The 26,062-nt window shown below is 34.3% G+C and overlaps 2 protein-coding genes across 4 annotated transcripts; both read left to right on the top strand.

Moving 5' to 3' along the window:
• The first annotated feature begins 650 nt into the window (after positions 1-650).
• LOC129913801 (tubulin polyglutamylase TTLL13-like) lies at positions 651-1,782 on the top strand. Its single transcript, XM_055992664.1, has 2 exons — positions 651-1,018; positions 1,078-1,782. Exons 1-2 carry the CDS (start codon positions 729-731, stop codon positions 1,373-1,375), a joined length of 588 nt encoding a protein of 195 aa, XP_055848639.1. The 5' UTR covers positions 651-728; the 3' UTR covers positions 1,376-1,782.
• An 8,684-nt stretch (positions 1,783-10,466) lies between these two features.
• On the top strand, positions 10,467-25,213 carry LOC129913581 (tubulin polyglutamylase TTLL13). Of its 3 annotated transcripts, XM_055992334.1 has the most exons (7): positions 10,467-10,828; positions 10,888-11,181; positions 22,999-23,155; positions 23,221-23,867; positions 23,932-24,376; positions 24,436-24,551; positions 24,621-25,213. In XM_055992334.1, exons 1-6 carry the CDS (start codon positions 10,539-10,541, stop codon positions 24,547-24,549), a joined length of 1,947 nt encoding a protein of 648 aa, XP_055848309.1. In that variant the 5' UTR covers positions 10,467-10,538; the 3' UTR covers positions 24,550-24,551; positions 24,621-25,213. The 3 variants fall into 3 exon arrangements, with proteins under 3 accessions (XP_055848309.1, XP_055848308.1, XP_055848310.1); XM_055992333.1 differs by lacking the exon at positions 24,621-25,213 and having other exon boundaries at positions 24,436-24,600; XM_055992335.1 differs by lacking the exon at positions 24,621-25,213 and having other exon boundaries at positions 10,698-10,828; positions 10,875-11,181; positions 24,436-24,600.
• The last annotated feature ends 849 nt before the right edge of the window (positions 25,214-26,062 follow it).

Genomic DNA, 26,062 nt, shown 5'->3' with positions numbered 1-26,062 from the left:
AGTCTATAGATGTCATTTTCATAAAAAAAAGTATTTTTTTTGAAAATTTTGGATCTAAACCATTTTCAAAACTTGTGATTTAATTATAACCGACAAAATTTAGAGCTTGAAAGCACCTCCATATTCAATTCACACCCAAAAATGTCCAAGAAACCTATTTTGTCTATTCGAGAGAGCACGCCGATTCAACATTCCAGATAATGTTTTATAGTTTTGTGGACCTTATATTTTTTTTTTTTTTTTTTTCAAAATTCTACAGTTGATGGACATTAATTAATACTAAATAGCGAAGAAAAAAATTCTCTATTTTTTGCGGTTTTTTATTTAAACTGCTTAGTCGTCCGGCACAATCCGCGAGTCTAATGGAATACCCCATATAAAACTACCTATGAAATATGACTTCAAGAAGCTTTAAAATATGTTTAACATAAGCCCATTAGTAGCTGCATTCCTTTGGGAACATTTTTATCTACTGTTTAGTACTTAAACCTACTTTGAACTACTTTTGCTCTATTGAAAAAGTAGTTCAAAGCCGCTTTAAGTACTAAGCAGAAGACAAATATTCCCAATGGAACGCACCTAGTGATATGTTCTTGCGACACCTTGATAAGAAAACCTCTTGCCTCTTGAAATGTATAGTAAATTTTTTTTTTTTCTTAAATCAATCAATGAAATAAATATATGCCAAATTCAACGCCTTAAAATATTTCAAAATATTCAAATCAAACATGAGTGTAAGTGAAAAAACTTTTCCTGGCCGAATTCAGTTGATAAGAAAAATAAGTGCACAAGATCCATTATTGGACAAGAAACAACAAGACATTCGAAAAGAAACAGAAGATGAGAACATTCAAAAATTTCAAATTTTACCAATTGAACATCATTCATCAGGATTTGGCAATGGAATTATAACATTGAACGACTGTTGTTTTCATTTTAAGTGTCCTGAGATTATTAAAGAGAGTAGGGGACAAAATCGGCTGTATTTCAAAAGCAATGAAGATTCAAAGGCTAATAGGTATTATAAAAAAAAATAACACTACATATTTGAGGATTTAAATTAGTATTAATTTTAAGGACCAAGGAGAGTATCTGTGTTACTAATACCAGGTATTCTGTTATACCAAATGTATCCAAGTCAATGGGATTTAAAATTGTGAAGGATATGAAATTGTGGAATATTTTGTGGACAGATTCGATGCCAGGAGTAGAAGTGTATAAGAATATGAAACGTTTTCAGCAAATCAATCATTTTCCCGGAATGATTGAAATCTGTAGAAAAGATCTTCTTTCTCGAAATTTAAACAGGATGTTAAAATTATATCCGTATGATTATGACATTTTTCCAAAGACATGGATTTTCCCAGCCGAGTAAGTATTTAACGTAATAAGTGCTTATTAAACAAAGAAATCTGGAATCAAATAAACTGATTCCATACTAAACACAGACGAATAGACCTTTGTTATTTTATGAAAACTGCAAGTTTTTTGGTGTATGTCTCTAATAAAGGTAAGAACAATCGCCGACTATGAAGCTTGGAACAAATTGGCTTTGATAGGTAGAAGGTATTAAGGATCTAAAAAATTGCAACTCAAATTAGTTAAATAATAAAATAATGTCAATTTGTTTTCTCAGACCATAAATGTGTGTGACATGGCGTAATAACCATCGAACTGTCCAACAGGCTTAGGAAAAATCTTTTAATATTTTCCCAAGGACATCTCTGACAAACTTCATAGTCAGGGATCGTTCTTACCTTTATTGGGGCATGTATAGTTAAACTTTAAGCTTTTATAAAATAACAAAGGCCTGACTGTCGCAGGCTCTTGTTCTGATATAAAAATGAAATGTGATCATAGATTCATTCTTATTTGATTGGACTAGATACGATATCGCTCATTAACTTGAACACTAATATAATTAAAAAAAAGTTGGTTTTCCAGGAAACGACTGTAAAAAGTAACACTCCTGTTACGATTGTCAACTATCAATTGATAGTTGATAAAAAATAAATTTCGATCTCTTATTATGTAATTTGTAAAAAAATGAAAACAAAGAATGATGAAAACCGTTATTATTTGAAATGTAATTGAAAAATTCCATTAAAAAAAATTACCAGTTTTCGTCCAAATTAGATGTTAACCCCTTGTAACCCAACATCTTAAATTTTTAAATTAATAATGTCAATCGATAAGGCTTGTAGGGTCGCCTATATAGCAATAGAAAACAAAAAAAAAATTAAAAAAAAAAAAACACTTTGCTCCAAAACAACTTAGCTGGTCAATAAAAAATAAATCGAGTAGCTCAGAAAACAATATTTGAGTTGTCAAGGCAACAAAAAATTATATTTGAAAATTTCGTTTGAAAATTTTCCATTCGAGTTTGAAATTTTAAACTGAAAAGACTTTTGCTAGAAAAAAAAAAAAATAGTAATACATTTTTGGAAAATTCTAGAGCATTTTGTGATTTGAAAACTTAAAATAAAAAAAAAAATTCCTGAAAAATACTTTTAATCCGAATATAATCTACCAAATTGATGGTTACATTAGATATTGGAGTTTAACAAAAAAAAGGAATTAAAAAAATATACGAGAGTGATATTCATTCTATCCAAACAGTGCTGTGCCCCTAAGATACATCTTTTAAAGATGCCATTCAATCTCGAATAAAGTTTTGCTAATTGCGACAAAATATAATAATAAGAATCCTATCTCGATCCAGACGGATTTCAATATTTTAAAAAGCAAAAGCCGAAACTATTAAGCTTAAAAAAAAATTTATCGTTTCTTAATCCAGTGCGAATCAAGAATTGAAATAAGTTTCGAGGAAAAAAATATCAATTCAAGAAATTTTCAAGAAATTTTAACAATTGTGGCGTTACTTTTTTTGCTGTTCTTAATATTTTTTTTTTCATTCATATTATTTCGATTATCCTAATTGTGTATATATGTTAAATTGTGTTCGTTTTCATATTTTCATATTTTCATTTTTTTTTAGTTTTAACATTTTTTTTTTTTTTTTTTTCAAATAAGTTGTTTTATTCTCTAATTCGTGGAAGCTTGTGCAGGGATTTCACTCAAATTTGGGTGATTTTCTTAATTTTCTCAATTTTTCAGTTATTTGAATCCAAACAGCTTGTGCGCACAATCTAAATGGATACAGGTATGTGATTTTTGTTTTGTTAATTTTTTTTTTATTATTTTTATCTTTGTAATTACATTGAGTTTGAGTGAATTTTCTTTTATAATCTTCTTTTTAAATATATATTAGATTTAACTTTATCTATACGATTTGCTAAATTAAAATACATAGTAATTGAATAATTAAATTTCATTAATTTTAATTTTCTTTCAATAATTCTGATAAATTCGTATAAACAATCCTATTTTTATGAATAATTATTACATAATTACTAATAATAAATTAATCTTAATTCTTTTGAAAATGAAATGAGCAAGTTTTCGTTATTTTTATTTTGGTTCAGAAAAAATATTAGTATGAAATACTAAACTTCATGAGGAGCGACTGGTGACGGATGGGACATAAGAGTCCAAAAATTAACTGAGTCTCCGTAGGTGAGGCTTGAGGTCTTATTTTAGGGGCTGTCGCACAAATCTGAGCATGCGGCAGCCAAGGAGCCTTCTCAAAAATGAGTTAGGCAGAGGGAGGGTGCTCAAGGATACCAATTACACCATGGTGCCCGTGTATTAAAATAACTAATAGGTTAATTGGAAAGCAGAGATTCTTCGTTTACCTCCGGCATAATTAATTTTTTTTTATTTTTCTATAACGTAGCTTAATTTTAATGTCCGTTTTGTCAGTCTGTTCAATTATAGTTTTTCAGTCCTAGATTATTTTAATTTTGAGATTTTTTTTTGTATTTAGAATGTTAATTATTGATAAACCAGGCATGATAACAATGCGGTAGTCCAGGTAAGCGGGTCAAAAAGAACCCCCCCACATCCGGCGAGCTAAGCAAAGCAAAAAAAAAACATGTCTGACCTGGCTCTGCTTCCTGGACACCCTTCCATCCATAATTTTGTGTAGGATCTGTACCTACAGGATGGAAGGGTTGACTACATTCTCACCTTCATTGGTGGGAAAGGGTCTAAACCGTTACAGATGGCGCCCAGAACGTGGGGCAATTGTTGTTAAGGGTACTTTATAGTAGTCTTAATAATTTTTGCTCAATTTTTTTTGTTGTTTATTTGTTCTTCAGTAATTTCTTGGGGTTTTTATTTGTTTTCGTTTTTTATACTCTTCATTTTTTTTTTATTCGTGGTTAAAATTTTTTTAATTTAATTTGTAACTTTCTATCTATATGTTTGGAGGTGGACCAACAATTTTTGTTAACTTTTGACAATTCTTTCCGGTTAGGATTCTCTGTCCAGCAATGGAAGTTTATTTCGTTGTTTGATGCGGGGTGTCTGAGTTAGAGGGGATTGTCCAGAGGAAAGAAAATATCAGGTGTCTTTGTTTTGGAACATTTTCTGATCAAATAGCTCTTGGTATTTTCGATTTCAGTTTGGGGTTTTGCAAGTTAGTGTATATGTACTGTCCGAAAGAGGAAGTCTTGTTTCTTCTTTGTCAGCTGCTGTGCATATGCACTTGCAATTTTCTCAAACTAATTTGGTTCTTGGCTTGATATCCTTATGGTGAAAGCTCGATATTTGCTGTCCGGAATAGGGAATTGCAGTACCTATCTGTCTGTTGCTTCATTTACTTTGGCAAACACTAAAATGTGTCAGGTCAGGAACTGAATTAACTGATTAGCTGAAACTTCTTTTAATACACAAGCGGAGCTCAGTTTATCTAGGTTTCTGGTTCTTAATGTCATTAGTCGCTCCATTTAATTAATGTTTGAACTCTTTAATATTCGTATATATATAAAATATTTAACATATAAACATAATTGTTGAATTTTTTTTTTTTTTTTGTCTGCTCGATTAATAAGTAAAATTAAAATGTCTGATCAGCCAAGTGGGTCGAAGGGACCATTTAATCATTTTAAAGACTTAGGATTAAGAATGGATAGGATTTTAAATTCTACACCTCTAAATGTTCTAGATGACACTAGGTCTTTCGGTCCTAGAATTTCAAAGCAGAAGCAGCCTAATTTTTCGTCAACCAATCCTTTTATTGCTACTAGAGAGATATTGCCTTTTCCATGTCCGAATAGGAGAGAAGAAAAAACACCAGATCATGACACAGAGCAAAATGTTGCTCCTCCTAGACCTTTTCAAAACACTAATTCAATAAACAGTTTGGTCCAAAAAGCGGTTGCATCGGCTATTGAGGCCCAAAATACAAATATTATGAAAAGCTTAGACAAAATATTAGCCGAAGAAAGACAAAAGATTCGGGACCAAGTTGTTGAGGTGGTTCAGGAATCACTTCCGAAAAGACCATTAACCGGAACTGTGCCAAGACAAATAAATGCCCCACAATGTAACCAATCAAACATTTTTGATCCAAATAATGATCATATTTATGAATTTCAAAACATGCACATTAATAATGGTAATACAAAATCAAGATTTGACAATCAAACAAATTATCAATGTAATTCAAATTTTAGTAGACCCAACCGAAATTCAACTGGTTGCGATTATCAGAAATGGGGTGTGAAATATGATAATCGCAACATGACAGTTGACGATTTCCTTTTCCGATTGGAATACTTACGTACATCTTACGATGTTCAATGGGATGATGTTGTGCGAAACTTCCATCATTTCATTGAAGGTGAAGTCAGCACATGGTTTTGGATACATAAGAAGTCACATCCCAGGGAAGATTGGTGGCAGCTTAAAATGGCTCTTACAGAGCATTTTAGAAGTCTGGAAACCGATGAAGAACTCGAAAGGAAAATGGATGATCGTAGGCAGGGCTCTCGAGAATCTTTTGACAATTTTTATTCAGATCTACTGAAACTAAATTCAAGACTTCGAAATCCTCGCGGTAATGAAAGATTAATTTTTCTACTCCGTAAAAACGTGTGCCCTGAAATAGGTGGTAAGCTCTTGACATTTAAGACAGCTAGTTTGCCAGAAATGGTGTATACATGTAGGAACATTGAAAAATATAATGTTGAAAGTTCGAATCCAAATCAGTTTCAGAGGCAGCAAAAGTTTCACAAACATGTCAATGAGGTGGACTGCGAAATTTCCGATGCTGCTTACGAACAGTCATTAGAAGCCGTCGGAGTTTCAAAGTCGTCTAATGAATTGCCTTCATTAAAATGCTGGAACTGCAATTCGACAGGTCACAAATTTAAGCAGTGTCCCAATAGCCAGCAATCATTTTTCTGTTTCACTTGTGGGCTTCCAGACACAATTTCAACTCGCTGTCCTAATTGTTCGGGAAACCGACCAAGGAGCAATATGCTGTCCGGGGATCATTGCTCCCAACCAAAGAGACCGGACAATCCTTTCAGGAATCATTAGGTAACAAAGATGATATAAAACAATCAAATTCAACCGTAACAAAAAAACTCGAAAGACAGCATCAACCAGCCATATCTAAACCTATTGAAAACATACCAAGGCCGACCCTTCATGAGCGTCTTCTCAATTATGAGAAAGCCCGTGCACGTATTTTCGATACAAATCCGACAGACGCACCTTGTACCTCTGACAAAAACCTGAAACTTCGTCAACGTTTTGCAGATAAGAAAGCTATGCATAAAGCCATCGATTCTACCGCTTTGCTAAGTTCCGACGACCCCAGGCCTTATGCAAACATCCAAATAGGCAATACAAACGTTCTTGGCCTTTTAGACTCAGGAGCGTCCATAAGCTGTCTGGGGCAAGGCGCTTTGGAATTCCTTCGGGAAAATGGAATTCCCTACAAAGAGTTCACGTCGGAGGTAAACACAGCAGGTGGTCAGAAGCAGGCAATTATAGGCTCTGCTTTAGTAAATGTCATTTATAAGGGATTAGAAAAAGAAATGCGTTTATTCGTAGTCCCAACATTGGAACAGAAACTCTACCTTGGGGTGGATTTTTGGAAGCTTTTCAATCTCGCTCCACAAATCATTTCGGAATTAAATCAGATCCCAAAGACCCAACCAACTGACCCGAATTTTCATGAATTGTCACCAGATCAGTTAGTAGCATTAGAGGAAGCGAAAGCATTGTTTCCATCTTATGCGGTACATGGCCTAGGACGGACTGGACTTGAGGAGCATCATATTGACACCGGTGATGCTGCACCAATTAAACAACGGCATTATCCCGTTTCTCCGGCGGTTCAAAAACTTCTCTATGAGGAGGTGGATCGCATGTTTCAACTTGGCGTGATTGAGGAAAGCGACAGTGCTTGGAGCTCTCCTGTTGTTCTAGTGAAGAAGTCAAACGGCAAACATAGACTCTGCCTAGACTTCAGGAAAGTCAATTCCGTCACGAAGAAATTTGCGGGTCCGGTTCCGAATATTGAAGGTTTGCTAAGTCGTCTTTCAAATTCACGTTTCTTTTCGAGCGTGGATTTGAAAGACGCCTTCTGGCAGATACCGTTGGAGAAAAGTTCAAGGGAGAAGACAGCATTTAGTGTTCCGGGGTTGCCTTTGCTTCAGTTCAAAGTCATGCCTTTTGGCTTATGCAACGCAGCACAGCGTATGTGTAAGTTGATCGACAAGGTTGTACCGCATCAGTATAGGGAAAATGTTTTTCCGTACGTTGATGATCTACTAATTGTGACTTCCACATTTGATGAGCATATTCGGATGCTAAAGATAATTGCGGGCCGTTTAACAGAGGCTGGACTTACTATTAACGTAGAAAAGTCCAAGTTCTGTTTTAAGGAACTCAATTATCTTGGCTATGTTGTTGGGGAGGGTTGCCTGAAAACAAATTCAGAAAAGGTTTCTTCTATTATGGAGTTCCCGGTTCCAAAAACTAAACGTCAGGTTAGAAGGTTTCTTGGATTGTCGGGTTGGTATAGGAGATTTGTAAAGGATTATTCAGGGATTGCTGCTCCTATTACCAACACGTTGAAGGGTTCGAAATTCGAGTTTGGTCCTGAAGCAATTAGTGCCTTCAATCAACTCAAAGAGGCACTAACTACCGCCCCAATTTTAGTGAACCCTGATTATAGCAAAGCTTTCAAAATCCTTTGCGATGCATCCAGTACTGGAGTTGGCTGTGTGTTGTGCCAGGAGGACAGTGAAGGTGTAGAAAGGCCTATATATTATTATTCTCATAAGCTAAATAAGTCCCAAAGAAATTATTCTGTAACAGAACAGGAATGTTACGCGGCAGTTTTGGGAATTAAGAAATTCCGGCCTTATGTGGAAGGGCATCCCTTCAAAGTTGTGACTGACCATGCAAGCTTAAAGTGGTTGATGAACCTGAAGGATTTGCATGGTAGGTTGGCCCGATGGAGTTTAAAGCTTCAAGGGTTCGATTTTGATATTGAACACCGAAAGGGTTCTGAGCACGTTGTTCCGGACGCGTTATCGCGAGTATACGCTGTTGATGCCCTTTGCGATGTTTCATTATCAGAAGATCTCCACCATGTTGTCCTTCACATTGACCTTGATGACTTGAGTTTCAGGTCAGAGGAATATGTGAAGTTGATTGAGACAGTCAGAGAAAATGAAAGTCAGCTTCCTGATCTTCAAGTATCTGATGGGTTTGTGTACAAAAAAGTTAAACACTGTACAGGCAACCCAGTCGAAGATGACATGGTGTGGAAGCTATGGGTTCCATCGGAATTAACCAATTCTTTAATCCTTCTTGCTCATGAACCACCTAAAGCCGCGCATGGTGGTGTTGCTAAAACTTTGTACCGTCTTCGTGATAGATTTTACTGGCCTAGTATGGCGGCAGAAGTAAAATCATTTATTGCGAGCTGTGACGTGTGCAAAGTTTCGAAGGCCCCTAACACAATTTTAAGGCCGAAAATGGGCAAAGCATTTATAGTTGAGAGGCCATACCAGCATATCTTCATTGACTTCCTGGGACCGTACCCAAGGTCAACAAAAGGAAATACTTACATCATCGTCTGCTTGGACCAACTTACCAAGTTCGTTCATGTTCATCCTTTACGACAGGCGAACAGTGAAAATGCCATAAGGTTTTTGGAGGAACAAGTTTTCTCGGTATTTGGAGTGCCAGAGTCTTTGCTATCGGATAATGGTAAACAGTTTGTAAGCAAAGAGTTCTCCAAATTTTTGCTTTCATATGGAGTAAAGCATGTAAGGACTGCAGTGTATTCGCCGCAGGCGAATGCTAGTGAGAGAGTGAATCGTTCAATCCTCAGTGCAATACGATCTTATTTAGATAAAGATCAAAGGCACTGGGATAAACATCTTCCCTCGATTGCTAGTGCTCTCCGAACGACGGTGCACTCAGCCATAGACATGTCTCCATATGAGGCATTATTTGGACAATGCAAAATAGAACATGGATCCGATTACAAACTACTGAGATCACTGAAGTCCGTCAATAATCCGGAGTTTTCGCTGTTGCCTTTGCCGTCAAGGATGAATATGATCCATAAAATGCCTTGTTAAAAAAATCAAAAAAAGTACTTTCATTGAACGATTTTAATTGGCATAGAACAAAAAATTCAAGTTTCTGATCTTAATTATTCAAAACGCTTTTACATACAAAAAGTTGAACTTTTTTTTCAAATTTAAAAAAAAATAGAAGAAAAAAGTCAAGGGCTTTCAGTCGTGTTAAAAATATACTGATAACTTCTCAATTTCCCAGAACCTTTTAGATTTCAATGTAGAAGAGATGAAAGTTTAGAAAGGTGCGTTGTGTACGCCCACATTTAAAAATATAAATTATGTCTAAAAGTGATATAAGTCTATAGATGTCATTTTCATAAAAAAAAGTATTTTTTTTGAAAATTTTGGATCTAAACCATTTTCAAAACTTGTGATTTAATTATAACCGACAAAATTTAGAGCTTGAAAGCACCTCCATATTCAATTCACACCCAAAAATGTCCAAGAAACCTATTTTGTCTATTCGAGAGAGCACGCCGATTCAACATTCCAGATAATGTTTTATAGTTTTGTGGACCTTATATTTTTTTTTTTTTTTTTTCAAAATTCTACAGTTGATGGACATTAATTAATACTAAATAGCGAAGAAAAAAATTCTCTATTTTTTGCGGTTTTTTATTTAAACTGCTTAGTCGTCCGGCACAATCCGCGAGTCTAATGGAATACCCCATATAAAACTACCTATGAAATATGACTTCAAGAAGCTTTAAAATATGTTTAACATAAGCCCATTAGTAGCTGCATTCCTTTGGGAACATTTTTATCTACTGTTTAGTACTTAAACCTACTTTGAACTACTTTTGCTCTATTGAAAAAGTAGTTCAAAGCCGCTTTAAGTACTAAGCAGAAGACAAATATTCCCAATGGAACGCACCTAGTGATATGTTCTTGCGACACCTTGATAAGAAAACCTCTTGCCTCTTGAAATGTATAGTAAATTTTTTTTTTTTCTTAAATCAATCAATGAAATAAATATATGCCAAATTCAACGCCTTAAAATATTTCAAAATATTCAAATCAAACATGAGTGTAAGTGAAAAAACTTTTCCTGGCCGAATTCAGTTGATAAGAAAAATAAGTGCACAAGATCCATTATTGGACAAGAAACAACAAGACATTCGAAAAGAAACAGAAGATGAGAACATTCAAAAATTTCAAATTTTACCAATTGAACATCATTCATCAGGATTTGGCAATGGAATTATAACATTGAACGACTGTTGTTTTCATTTTAAGTGTCCTGAGATTATTAAAGAGAGTAGGGGACAAAATCGGCTGTATTTCAAAAGCAATGAAGATTCAAAGGCTAATAGGTATTATAAAAAAAAATAACACTACATATTTGAGGATTTAAATTAGTATTAATTTTAAGGACCAAGGAGAGTATCTGTGTTACTAATACCAGGTATTCTGTTATACCAAATGTATCCAAGTCAATGGGATTTAAAATTGTGAAGGATATGAAATTGTGGAATATTTTGTGGACAGATTCGATGCCAGGAGTAGAAGTGTATAAGAATATGAAACGTTTTCAGCAAATCAATCATTTTCCCGGAATGATTGAAATCTGTAGAAAAGATCTTCTTTCTCGAAATTTAAACAGGATGTTAAAATTATATCCGTATGATTATGACATTTTTCCAAAGACATGGATTTTCCCAGCCGAGTAAGTATTTAACGTAATAAGTGCTTATTAAACAAAGAAATCTGGAATCAAATAAACTGATTCCATACTAAACACAGACGAATAGACCTTTGTTATTTTATGAAAACTGCAAGTTTTTTGGTGTATGTCTCTAATAAAGGTAAGAACAATCGCCGACTATGAAGCTTGGAACAAATTGGCTTTGATAGGTAGAAGGTATTAAGGATCTAAAAAATTGCAACTCAAATTAGTTAAATAATAAAATAATGTCAATTTGTTTTCTCAGACCATAAATGTGTGTGACATGGCGTAATAACCATCGAACTGTCCAACAGGCTTAGGAAAAATCTTTTAATATTTTCCCAAGGACATCTCTGACAAACTTCATAGTCAGGGATCGTTCTTACCTTTATTGGGGCATGTATAGTTAAACTTTAAGCTTTTATAAAATAACAAAGGCCTGACTGTCGCAGGCTCTTGTTCTGATATAAAAATGAAATGTGATCATAGATTCATTCTTATTTGATTGGACTAGATACGATATCGCTCATTAACTTGAACACTAATATAATTAAAAAAAAGTTGGTTTTCCAGGAAACGACTGTAAAAAGTAACACTCCTGTTACGATTGTCAACTATCAATTGATAGTTGATAAAAAATAAATTTCGATCTCTTATTATGTAATTTGTAAAAAAATGAAAACAAAGAATGATGAAAACCGTTATTATTTGAAATGTAATTGAAAAATTCCATTAAAAAAAATTACCAGTTTTCGTCCAAATTAGATGTTAACCCCTTGTAACCCAACATCTTAAATTTTTAAATTAATAATGTCAATCGATAAGGCTTGTAGGGTCGCCTATATAGCAATAGAAAACAAAAAAAAAATTAAAAAAAAAAAAACACTTTGCTCCAAAACAACTTAGCTGGTCAATAAAAAATAAATCGAGTAGCTCAGAAAACAATATTTGAGTTGTCAAGGCAACAAAAAATTATATTTGAAAATTTCGTTTGAAAATTTTCCATTCGAGTTTGAAATTTTAAACTGAAAAGACTTTTGCTAGAAAAAAAAAAAAATAGTAATACATTTTTGGAAAATTCTAGAGCATTTTGTGATTTGAAAACTTAAAATAAAAAAAAAAATTCCTGAAAAATACTTTTAATCCGAATATAATCTACCAAATTGATGGTTACATTAGATATTGGAGTTTAACAAAAAAAAGGAATTAAAAAAATATACGAGAGTGATATTCATTCTATCCAAACAGTGCTGTGCCCCTAAGATACATCTTTTAAAGATGCCATTCAATCTCGAATAAAGTTTTGCTAATTGCGACAAAATATAATAATAAGAATCCTATCTCGATCCAGACGGATTTCAATATTTTAAAAAGCAAAAGCCGAAACTATTAAGCTTAAAAAAAAATTTATCGTTTCTTAATCCAGTGCGAATCAAGAATTGAAATAAGTTTCGAGGAAAAAAATATCAATTCAAGAAATTTTCAAGAAATTTTAACAATTGTGGCGTTACTTTTTTTGCTGTTCTTAATATTTTTTTTTCATTCATATTATTTCGATTATCCTAATTGTGTATATATGTTAAATTGTGTTCGTTTTCATATTTTCATATTTTCATTTTTTTTTAGTTTTAACATTTTTTTTTTTTTTTTTTTCAAATAAGTTGTTTTATTCTCTAATTCGTGGAAGCTTGTGCAGGGATTTCACTCAAATTTGGGTGATTTTCTTAATTTTCTCAATTTTTCAGTTATTTGAATCCAAACAGCTTGTGCGCACAATCTAAATGGATACAGGTATGTGATTTTTGTTTTGTTAATTTTTTTTTTATTATTTTTATCTTTGTAATTACATTGAGTTTGAGTGAATTTTCTTTTATAATCTTCTTTTTAAATATATATTAGATTTAACTTTATCTATACGATTTGCTAAATTAAAATACATAGTAATTGAATAATTAAATTTCATTAATTTTAATTTTCTTTCAATAATTCTGATAAATTCGTATAAACAATCCTATTTTTATGAATAATTATTACATAATTACTAATAATAAATTAATCTTAATTCTTTTGAAAATGAAATGAGCAAGTTTTCGTTATTTTTATTTTGGTTCAGAAAAAATATTAGTATGAAATACTAAACTTCATGAGGAGCGACTGGTGACGGATGGGACATAAGAGTCCAAAAATTAACTGAGTCTCCGTAGGTGAGGCTTGAGGTCTTATTTTAGGGGCTGTCGCACAAATCTGAGCATGCGGCAGCCAAGGAGCCTTCTCAAAAATGAGTTAGGCAGAGGGAGGGTGCTCAAGGATACCAATTACACCATGGTGCCCGTGTATTAAAATAACTAATAGGTTAATTGGAAAGCAGAGATTCTTCGTTTACCTCCGGCATAATTAATTTTTTTTTATTTTTCTATAACGTAGCTTAATTTTAATGTCCGTTTTGTCAGTCTGTTCAATTATAGTTTTTCAGTCCTAGATTATTTTAATTTTGAGATTTTTTTTTGTATTTAGAATGTTAATTATTGATAAACCAGGCATGATAACAATGCGGTAGTCCAGGTAAGCGGGTCAAAAAGAACCCCCCCACATCCGGCGAGCTAAGCAAAGCAAAAAAAAAACATGTCTGACCTGGCTCTGCTTCCTGGACACCCTTCCATCCATAATTTTGTGTAGGATCTGTACCTACAGGATGGAAGGGTTGACTACATTCTCACCTTCATTGGTGGGAAAGGGTCTAAACCGTTACAGATGGCGCCCAGAACGTGGGGCAATTGTTGTTAAGGGTACTTTATAGTAGTCTTAATAATTTTTGCTCAATTTTTTTTGTTGTTTATTTGTTCTTCAGTAATTTCTTGGGGTTTTTATTTGTTTTCGTTTTTTATACTCTTCATTTTTTTTTTATTCGTGGTTAAAATTTTTTTAATTTAATTTGTAACTTTCTATCTATATGTTTGGAGGTGGACCAACAATTTTTGTTAACTTTTGACAATTCTTTCCGGTTAGGATTCTCTGTCCAGCAATGGAAGTTTATTTCGTTGTTTGATGCGGGGTGTCTGAGTTAGAGGGGATTGTCCAGAGGAAAGAAAATATCAGGTGTCTTTGTTTTGGAACATTTTCTGATCAAATAGCTCTTGGTATTTTCGATTTCAGTTTGGGGTTTTGCAAGTTAGTGTATATGTACTGTCCGAAAGAGGAAGTCTTGTTTCTTCTTTGTCAGCTGCTGTGCATATGCACTTGCAATTTTCTCAAACTAATTTGGTTCTTGGCTTGATATCCTTATGGTGAAAGCTCGATATTTGCTGTCCGGAATAGGGAATTGCAGTACCTATCTGTCTGTTGCTTCATTTACTTTGGCAAACACTAAAATGTGTCAGGTCAGGAACTGAATTAACTGATTAGCTGAAACTTCTTTTAATACACAAGCGGAGCTCAGTTTATCTAGGTTTCTGGTTCTTAATGTCATTAGTCGCTCCATTTAATTAATGTTTGAACTCTTTAATATTCGTATATATATAAAATATTTAACATATAAACATAATTGTTGAATTTTTTTTTTTTTTTTGTCTGCTCGATTAATAAGTAAAATTAAAATGTCTGATCAGCCAAGTGGGTCGAAGGGACCATTTAATCATTTTAAAGACTTAGGATTAAGAATGGATAGGATTTTAAATTCTACACCTCTAAATGTTCTAGATGACACTAGGTCTTTCGGTCCTAGAATTTCAAAGCAGAAGCAGCCTAATTTTTCGTCAACCAATCCTTTTATTGCTACTAGAGAGATATTGCCTTTTCCATGTCCGAATAGGAGAGAAGAAAAAACACCAGATCATGACACAGAGCAAAATGTTGCTCCTCCTAGACCTTTTCAAAACACTAATTCAATAAACAGTTTGGTCCAAAAAGCGGTTGCATCGGCTATTGAGGCCCAAAATACAAATATTATGAAAAGCTTAGACAAAATATTAGCCGAAGAAAGACAAAAGATTCGGGACCAAGTTGTTGAGGTGGTTCAGGAATCACTTCCGAAAAGACCATTAACCGGAACTGTGCCAAGACAAATAAATGCCCCACAATGTAACCAATCAAACATTTTTGATCCAAATAATGATCATATTTATGAATTTCAAAACATGCACATTAATAATGGTAATACAAAATCAAGATTTGACAATCAAACAAATTATCAATGTAATTCAAATTTTAGTAGACCCAACCGAAATTCAACTGGTTGCGATTATCAGAAATGGGGTGTGAAATATGATAATCGCAACATGACAGTTGACGATTTCCTTTTCCGATTGGAATACTTACGTACATCTTACGATGTTCAATGGGATGATGTTGTGCGAAACTTCCATCATTTCATTGAAGGTGAAGTCAGCACATGGTTTTGGATACATAAGAAGTCACATCCCAGGGAAGATTGGTGGCAGCTTAAAATGGCTCTTACAGAGCATTTTAGAAGTCTGGAAACCGATGAAGAACTCGAAAGGAAAATGGATGATCGTAGGCAGGGCTCTCGAGAATCTTTTGACAATTTTTATTCAGATCTACTGAAACTAAATTCAAGACTTCGAAATCCTCGCGGTAATGAAAGATTAATTTTTCTACTCCGTAAAAACGTGTGCCCTGAAATAGGTGGTAAGCTCTTGACATTTAAGACAGCTAGTTTGCCAGAAATGGTGTATACATGTAGGAACATTGAAAAATATAATGTTGAAAGTTCGAATCCAAATCAGTTTCAGAGGCAGCAAAAGTTTCACAAACATGTCAATGAGGTGGACTGCGAAATTTCCGATGCTGCTTACGAACAGTCATTAGAAGCCGTCGGAGTTTCAAAGTCGTCTAATGAATTGCCTTCATTAAAATGCTGGAACTGCAATTCGACAGGTCACAAATTTAAGCAGTGTCCCAATAGCCAGCAATCATTTTTCTGTTTCACTTGTGGGCTTCCAGACACAATTTCAACTCGCTGTCCTAATTGTTCGGGAAACCGACCAAGGAGCAATATGCTGTCCGGGGATCATTGCTCCCAACCAAAGAGACCGGACAATCCTTTCAGGAATCATTAGGTAACAAAGATGATATAAAACAATCAAATTCAACCGTAACAAAAAAACTCGAAAGACAGCATCAACCAGCCATATCTAAACCTATTGAAAACATACCAAGGCCGACCCTTCATGAGCGTCTTCTCAATTATGAGAAAGCCCGTGCACGTATTTTCGATACAAATCCGACAGACGCACCTTGTACCTCTGACAAAAACCTGAAACTTCGTCAACGTTTTGCAGATAAGAAAGCTATGCATAAAGCCATCGATTCTACCGCTTTGCTAAGTTCCGACGACCCCAGGCCTTATGCAAACATCCAAATAGGCAATACAAACGTTCTTGGCCTTTTAGACTCAGGAGCGTCCATAAGCTGTCTGGGGCAAGGCGCTTTGGAATTCCTTCGGGAAAATGGAATTCCCTACAAAGAGTTCACGTCGGAGGTAAACACAGCAGGTGGTCAGAAGCAGGCAATTATAGGCTCTGCTTTAGTAAATGTCATTTATAAGGGATTAGAAAAAGAAATGCGTTTATTCGTAGTCCCAACATTGGAACAGAAACTCTACCTTGGGGTGGATTTTTGGAAGCTTTTCAATCTCGCTCCACAAATCATTTCGGAATTAAATCAGATCCCAAAGACCCAACCAACTGACCCGAATTTTCATGAATTGTCACCAGATCAGTTAGTAGCATTAGAGGAAGCGAAAGCATTGTTTCCATCTTATGCGGTACATGGCCTAGGACGGACTGGACTTGAGGAGCATCATATTGACACCGGTGATGCTGCACCAATTAAACAACGGCATTATCCCGTTTCTCCGGCGGTTCAAAAACTTCTCTATGAGGAGGTGGATCGCATGTTTCAACTTGGCGTGATTGAGGAAAGCGACAGTGCTTGGAGCTCTCCTGTTGTTCTAGTGAAGAAGTCAAACGGCAAACATAGACTCTGCCTAGACTTCAGGAAAGTCAATTCCGTCACGAAGAAATTTGCGGGTCCGGTTCCGAATATTGAAGGTTTGCTAAGTCGTCTTTCAAATTCACGTTTCTTTTCGAGCGTGGATTTGAAAGACGCCTTCTGGCAGATACCGTTGGAGAAAAGTTCAAGGGAGAAGACAGCATTTAGTGTTCCGGGGTTGCCTTTGCTTCAGTTCAAAGTCATGCCTTTTGGCTTATGCAACGCAGCACAGCGTATGTGTAAGTTGATCGACAAGGTTGTACCGCATCAGTATAGGGAAAATGTTTTTCCGTACGTTGATGATCTACTAATTGTGACTTCCACATTTGATGAGCATATTCGGATGCTAAAGATAATTGCGGGCCGTTTAACAGAGGCTGGACTTACTATTAACGTAGAAAAGTCCAAGTTCTGTTTTAAGGAACTCAATTATCTTGGCTATGTTGTTGGGGAGGGTTGCCTGAAAACAAATTCAGAAAAGGTTTCTTCTATTATGGAGTTCCCGGTTCCAAAAACTAAACGTCAGGTTAGAAGGTTTCTTGGATTGTCGGGTTGGTATAGGAGATTTGTAAAGGATTATTCAGGGATTGCTGCTCCTATTACCAACACGTTGAAGGGTTCGAAATTCGAGTTTGGTCCTGAAGCAATTAGTGCCTTCAATCAACTCAAAGAGGCACTAACTACCGCCCCAATTTTAGTGAACCCTGATTATAGCAAAGCTTTCAAAATCCTTTGCGATGCATCCAGTACTGGAGTTGGCTGTGTGTTGTGCCAGGAGGACAGTGAAGGTGTAGAAAGGCCTATATATTATTATTCTCATAAGCTAAATAAGTCCCAAAGAAATTATTCTGTAACAGAACAGGAATGTTACGCGGCAGTTTTGGGAATTAAGAAATTCCGGCCTTATGTGGAAGGGCATCCCTTCAAAGTTGTGACTGACCATGCAAGCTTAAAGTGGTTGATGAACCTGAAGGATTTGCATGGTAGGTTGGCCCGATGGAGTTTAAAGCTTCAAGGGTTCGATTTTGATATTGAACACCGAAAGGGTTCTGAGCACGTTGTTCCGGACGCGTTATCGCGAGTATACGCTGTTGATGCCCTTTGCGATGTTTCATTATCAGAAGATCTCCACCATGTTGTCCTTCACATTGACCTTGATGACTTGAGTTTCAGGTCAGAGGAATATGTGAAGTTGATTGAGACAGTCAGAGAAAATGAAAGTCAGCTTCCTGATCTTCAAGTATCTGATGGGTTTGTGTACAAAAAAGTTAAACACTGTACAGGCAACCCAGTCGAAGATGACATGGTGTGGAAGCTATGGGTTCCATCGGAATTAACCAATTCTTTAATCCTTCTTGCTCATGAACCACCTAAAGCCGCGCATGGTGGTGTTGCTAAAACTTTGTACCGTCTTCGTGATAGATTTTACTGGCCTAGTATGGCGGCAGAAGTAAAATCATTTATTGCGAGCTGTGACGTGTGCAAAGTTTCGAAGGCCCCTAACACAATTTTAAGGCCGAAAATGGGCAAAGCATTTATAGTTGAGAGGCCATACCAGCATATCTTCATTGACTTCCTGGGACCGTACCCAAGGTCAACAAAAGGAAATACTTACATCATCGTCTGCTTGGACCAACTTACCAAGTTCGTTCATGTTCATCCTTTACGACAGGCGAACAGTGAAAATGCCATAAGGTTTTTGGAGGAACAAGTTTTCTCGGTATTTGGAGTGCCAGAGTCTTTGCTATCGGATAATGGTAAACAGTTTGTAAGCAAAGAGTTCTCCAAATTTTTGCTTTCATATGGAGTAAAGCATGTAAGGACTGCAGTGTATTCGCCGCAGGCGAATGCTAGTGAGAGAGTGAATCGTTCAATCCTCAGTGCAATACGATCTTATTTAGATAAAGATCAAAGGCACTGGGATAAACATCTTCCCTCGATTGCTAGTGCTCTCCGAACGACGGTGCACTCAGCCATAGACATGTCTCCATATGAGGCATTATTTGGACAATGCAAAATAGAACATGGATCCGATTACAAACTACTGAGATCACTGAAGTCCGTCAATAATCCGGAGTTTTCGCTGTTGCCTTTGCCGTCAAGGATGAATATGATCCATACCCACCTAAAGAACTCACTTACACAAGCACATAGAGTATACGAACGCACTTACAACACGCGTAGTAAGGATGTGCAGTTCAAAGTGGGGGACGTTGTCTTCAAGCGAAACTTCTTTCAAAGCGATGCATTTAAGAAGGTAAATGCTAAGCTTTGTCCAAAATTTCTTAAAGCAAGGGTTAAGTCAGTGCGTGGTAATAGTTTATATGAATTGGAGGATTTAGCTGGCAATGTTTTAGGTGTTTTCCACTGCAAGGATATTCGGGTTTAGCTCCTTTTTCATATCATTCTTTGAACGCCGACGTTCTTCAGACTGATATGTTTTGTAGGGTCGCCTATATAGCAATAGAAAACAAAAAAAAAATTAAAAAAAAAAAAACACTTTGCTCCAAAACAACTTAGCTGGTCAATAAAAAATAAATCGAGTAGCTCAGAAAACAATATTTGAGTTGTCAAGGCAACAAAAAATTATATTTGAAAATTTCGTTTGAAAATTTTCCATTCGAGTTTGAAATTTTAAACTGAAAAGACTTTTGCTAGAAAAAAAAAAAAATAGTAATACATTTTTGGAAAATTCTAGAGCATTTTGTGATTTGAAAACTTAAAATAAAAAAAAAAATTCCTGAAAAATACTTTTAATCCGAATATAATCTACCAAATTGATGGTTACATTAGATATTGGAGTTTAACAAAAAAAAGGAATTAAAAAAATATACGAGAGTGATATTCATTCTATCCAAACAGTGCTGTGCCCCTAAGATACATCTTTTAAAGATGCCATTCAATCTCGAATAAAGTTTTGCTAATTGCGACAAAATATAATAATAAGAATCCTATCTCGATCCAGACGGATTTCAATATTTTAAAAAGCAAAAGCCGAAACTATTAAGCTTAAAAAAAAATTTATCGTTTCTTAATCCAGTGCGAATCAAGAATTGAAATAAGTTTCGAGGAAAAAAATATCAATTCAAGAAATTTTCAAGAAATTTTAACAATTGTGGCGTTACTTTTTTTGCTGTTCTTAATATTTTTTTTTTCATTCATATTATTTCGATTATCCTAATTGTGTATATATGTTAAATTGTGTTCGTTTTCATATTTTCATATTTTCATTTTTTTTTAGTTTTAACATTTTTTTTTTTTTTTTTTCAAATAAGTTGTTTTATTCTCTAATTCGTGGAAGCTTGTGCAGGGATTTCACTCAAATTTGGGTGATTTTCTTAATTTTCTCAATTTTTCAGTTATTTGAATCCAAACAGCTTGTGCGCACAATCTAAATGGATACAGGTATGTGATTTTTGTTTTGTTAATTTTTTTTTTATTATTTTTATCTTTGTAATTACATTGAGTTTGAGTGAATTTTCTTTTATAATCTTCTTTTTAAATATATATTAGATTTAACTTTATCTATACGATTTGCTAAATTAAAATACATAGTAATTGAATAATTAAATTTCATTAATTTTAATTTTCTTTCAATAATTCTGATAAATTCGTATAAACAATCCTATTTTTATGAATAATTATTACATAATTACTAATAATAAATTAATCTTAATTCTTTTGAAAATGAAATGAGCAAGTTTTCGTTATTTTTATTTTGGTTCAGAAAAAATATTAGTATGAAATACTAAACTTCATGAGGAGCGACTGGTGACGGATGGGACATAAGAGTCCAAAAATTAACTGAGTCTCCGTAGGTGAGGCTTGAGGTCTTATTTTAGGGGCTGTCGCACAAATCTGAGCATGCGGCAGCCAAGGAGCCTTCTCAAAAATGAGTTAGGCAGAGGGAGGGTGCTCAAGGATACCAATTACACCATGGTGCCCGTGTATTAAAATAACTAATAGGTTAATTGGAAAGCAGAGATTCTTCGTTTACCTCCGGCATAATTAATTTTTTTTTATTTTTCTATAACGTAGCTTAATTTTAATGTCCGTTTTGTCAGTCTGTTCAATTATAGTTTTTCAGTCCTAGATTATTTTAATTTTGAGATTTTTTTTTGTATTTAGAATGTTAATTATTGATAAACCAGGCATGATAACAATGCGGTAGTCCAGGTAAGCGGGTCAAAAAGAACCCCCCCACATCCGGCGAGCTAAGCAAAGCAAAAAAAAAACATGTCTGACCTGGCTCTGCTTCCTGGACACCCTTCCATCCATAATTTTGTGTAGGATCTGTACCTACAGGATGGAAGGGTTGACTACATTCTCACCTTCATTGGTGGGAAAGGGTCTAAACCGTTACAGGCTTTACCTATAATGAAACACGTATTTTTTAAAAATTCAATAAATTCATTATTTACTTAGTTATTTCGATATTAAGGGAGTAAAAAAATAAGTTTAAATAATTTATTTTTATATACAAATGCAAAAATTCAAACAAAAAACTACCTAATATTTATTTTTAGGTACTTTTCAAAAATCCAAAAATGAAACCCCGTTAGTTAATGCAGGAAAAATATTTTTTCTGGATTTCGTAGTTTTTACACAAATTTGCTTATTTTCAAAAAAAGCCGAACTTTCAACATAAACTGCCAACTAAAAATATTGGTGCTATTTATTAGAAATATGGCTCATTATTTCGATAAAGCAATTCTTAAAGATTATGGAAGAAGCTTCAAAAGAGTAAAAATATTTTTTTTACAGCTTTTGGGAAATATTTTTCCGTTTTTTACAGAAATGTCACATGGGGCTTCAAGGGGTTAAAACATCAAATTTCAGTATTTCTGTGGCCACAACCAATAACCGCTTAAGTCGAAAAAGGAAACAAAAATTAAGTTTTACTTTAAAGCTCTGCATTTTTTAATTTGTTTTAAAAATAATTCAATCTTTTCTTAACTCGATGTAGATGGTTTTAATCTATCGTTTTTTTATACTTAAAAAATTATGAATATGTAGACTTTGAATTGGAAAGCATCATAAGACCATTGAAAAATTTTTGTCTTAACTCACTTAAGCGGTTATTGATTGTGGCCACAGATTTATCAACTATCAATTGATATTTGACAATCGTAATATGGGCGTTAGTTTCTAAAATAAAATTATTTCTCCATCAGTTTCTAAAGCTAAGAAATGTCTTTTTGCAGGATTAAAGATTACTTTATTCCAATAACTTCTGCATTAAAAACTCAAAATGCGTGATTTTTGAGTTATGACATTATTCAATAAGAGATATGAACGTCCATTAGGGTGGTTTTTATTCGAGATATGCAGTTATACTATTTTTGTTAGATTTTTATTTTTTTTCCTTCCTCTCCCGCATTTAACGTGATATTTTCATGTAGAAATTTTCTTTTGATTTGAATAGATCAATTAGACTCGCGGATTGTACCTGGAGACTAAGGACCAGTTGTACAAATATTTAATCCGTGGTTCAGCAACTTTTATCTTCTGAAATCGGTGGTAAGGTTACGTTGCTACATCCATGCTTGAACCGAAGTTGACTCGCAGCTAATCCGCCGAAATCGGCGGGTTAAATTTTTGATACGAGGCTGAACCACGTTTGTACAACTGGTCCTAAGCAGTTGAAATAAAAATCCACAAAAATTAGAGAACTTATTTGCGCTATTTAGAACTAATTCATGGAATTTCGAAATATAACAACATTCGGACCACCCTAATGTATACACATACATATATACTCAAAATTAACTCTTCTGGCTTCATTTACTGATTGAATATGTATTTTAGTTTAGGAGCTGCAATTGCATATAGTAAAACACGTAAACAAAAGACCTTTATCCTTAAGCCCGATCATTGCGCTCAAGGTCGTGGAATTTGGTTAACAAATGATCTTAACAACATCAATCCCGACGATAGAATGATTTGTCAACTCTACATTCACAAGGCATGATAATATAGTTGAAACAAAATATGAAACTGCATCTTAAAATGTTAAACATGTTATTTTAGCCACTCCTAATAGATGGATTTAAATTTGATCTTCGAGTTTATACACTTATAACATCTGTCGATCCATTACGGATATTCGTCTACAACGAAGGACTTGCAAGATTTGCAACAAATATGTACAGAACTCCGAGTCCTAATAACGTCACAGATTTATTCATGCACCTTACCAACTATGCAGTCAATAAACATAGTACAGAATTTTCCAAATGTGAAGAAATGGGCAGTAAGAGAAATTTCAAAACTATTAATAGGCTTTTGGCAGAAAAGGGTTGTGATGTTAAGAAGCTTTGGCAAGACATTGATGATATCATAATAAAAACGATTTTAAGTGCTTGGCCAATGCTGAAGCACAATTATCATGCTTGTTTTCCAATGCACGATACAATTCAAGCATGTTTTGAGATTCTGGGATTTGATATTCTTATGGATTCAAAGTTAAAGCCATACATTTTGGAGGTAAATCATTCGCCGAGCTTTCATACCAATCAATCGGTTGATTATGCAGTTAAGGAAGCTCTTATTCGTGACACGTTTGCTTTAATTGGGACGAGGTTGGTAGATAAGCGTCAAATTATGAAAGAAGATCGAAAGCGGGCGAGAAAACGACTATTTAAGAAACAGGAAACCGAAAGTGATCATCATAAATCGTAAGTTTTATTTTAATTTAAAATTCATCCAAACAGCTCAGGATTATGTTAACTTGAACCACAGATCTCATGAAGAAGAGCATCAAAAATTAAGTCCATTGGCCCAACAGATTGCATGGGAGGAAAGCCATTTGGGTGACTTTCGACGCATAATGCCACCGCAGAGTAGCGGCGAATTTAATAAATACTGTCAGTTTTTCGATCTTCAAAATCAGGCTTCGATTTATTCGGATACAGTCGCAAGTAAGCGCCGTGAAGATGTTGCCAAGAAATTACGTTTGGCTTTAAAGCTTAAGCAAGATAAAATTCTTCAACCTACTCCATTAAAAAATAAATCTGTAGTTAAGCGTATTTTGTCGAAAAGTTTTATTGACAGAATGCGTATGAAAAACATGAAACGGTACGAAAATTGGGGACCTTCTTTTATATCGGAAACTGAAGAACGTCTTCGTTGCATTGGAATGGAAGATCGCTCGAAAAATATAGCTGAAAGCAATCTATTAGAAATGGTAGTGTTTTTAATTTTATAAATTATTCAGTTTTAAATGCTTTTCTTATTTTTCGCTAGATTTTTCAACTATTTTATTATTTGGAAAATTTAAATGAATCAGATATCAAAAAATATCCACACTTTTATAGAAAGCTTCAAGAACAAAAATTAATATATGAACCGTGCGATTGATGGTTAGATAAATAATAATGTCTTTATTTTGTCATATCTTTTATTTTTAAACTGTGTTTTAACTGTTTAAGGGTGGGGTAAGTTTAATTCGTACCAAAGAAGGCATGTTTTCGTGATTTTTTTGTGACGGCACAAAATCTTTTTATTAAAAATTAAAAAAAAAAAAATTTAAAACACAATGGTAGCAATTATTCGGACGTGTCTCGGGAAGAAAGTAGAATTGCGGTGTTCCTCATAACTTTTTACTGTATCATGTGAATCAATAATCATTTTTATCAAAAAAAAAACGACTTTTATTGATCGAACTTTATATAACGGTTTTCTCACGGTTGCCATAATCGGAAATAGAACAAATTGAAATGGGACCATACTGCAAGTACTAGCTTTCTAATACAAAAATCATAAAAATTGGTCCACCCAGTCCAAAGTTCTGAGATAAGAAACATTACAAATTACAGCCAAATTGAGAACCTCCTCATTTGGAAGTCGGTTAAAAAATCAAAATTCATTCGTTAAATAATGGGTTTTGCTATTTTTTTCAAATCTTTTTTTTTTAATTTTTCATTGCTTGTATACAAAAATTTATTTGAAATCAATGGAATCGTTTACGAAATGAAGAAATAGGATTTATGACAGGTACCGTTAATAAATGATTCGAAAATAACTGTTTTTTTTTCAATTTTAAACTTACTTGCAACAGTATACTGCACAAAAAAATGTTTTTCAAAATTATTTGACCCGTTTTAGAGAAACGTTCATTATGATCACATATAACAGGTACCATTAGTTGTGGTCTTGTACCAATATAAACTGGGACGGAAACTCACAGAACTCATAACTTCAAAATAGCTTCAGTTTTTTGGCTCAAGATAATACAGAAAAAAAACACGCATACACCAAGGTGACCCAACTACTTAAAAAGATGTAGTTGAAAGTTCTTTGTCAATCGTTAAGACTTAAATAATATCAAATTCAACAGCGAATATAATATCCATGTTCAAATGAAAGACCCTGGCAACTCTGTCAAAATTCAATATGATACAATATTCCGATACGAACACTAACCAACCGGCCTTATCACGAGTTCCATTCGTATCGGAAATTTTCTACTATTCCCGCATAAACAATCACAAAATCCGATCGCAGTGACAATTTATATGAAATTTTCCATTACGAATGGATTTCGTGATTATTTTTTCCGGAATCTTAGCAAATTTCCGATACGAATGGAATTCGTGATAATGCCGAATGAGAAAGGTAGACCTAAAAATGTTTGGTACAAGCATATGTACACCATTATTCAGTTGGTCGCATAAATAGAATAATACAAATGCGGGAACCTTTCTGACGTTTTCTGAGGTCAATACTGCGAATCCCACAGGCGGATAACTAGTGTAAGGCAGATACTGATAGAGATGAATGATGATCCACTCTTTTTCGAGCCGAAGAAGGATAAGCTAAATTTAAAATAGCAGGCTTCGACAGTAAAAATACATAAATCCATACTCACCGT

This window comes from Episyrphus balteatus, chromosome 3 (assembly GCF_945859705.1).
Source record: "Episyrphus balteatus chromosome 3, idEpiBalt1.1, whole genome shotgun sequence".
NCBI lineage: Eukaryota > Metazoa > Arthropoda > Insecta > Diptera > Syrphidae > Episyrphus > Episyrphus balteatus.
Note: the sequence above shows the minus strand (reverse complement) of the source record. Positions and strands in the feature narration are given on the sequence as shown.

Excerpts from the sequence above, each read along its gene's own strand:
- LOC129913801 (XM_055992664.1), top strand. The coding sequence starts at position 729 with ATGAGTGTAAGTGAAAAAACTTTTCCTGGCCGAATTCAGTTGATAAGA. Across the intron at positions 1,019-1,077 it reads GAAGATTCAAAGGCTAATAG|GACCAAGGAGAGTATCTGTG; the intron begins GTATTATAAAAA and ends ATTAATTTTAAG.
- LOC129913581 (XM_055992334.1), top strand. The coding sequence starts at position 10,539 with ATGAGTGTAAGTGAAAAAACTTTTCCTGGCCGAATTCAGTTGATAAGA. Across the intron at positions 10,829-10,887 it reads GAAGATTCAAAGGCTAATAG|GACCAAGGAGAGTATCTGTG; the intron begins GTATTATAAAAA and ends ATTAATTTTAAG. Across the intron at positions 23,156-23,220 it reads GTCAACTCTACATTCACAAG|CCACTCCTAATAGATGGATT; the intron begins GCATGATAATAT and ends ATGTTATTTTAG.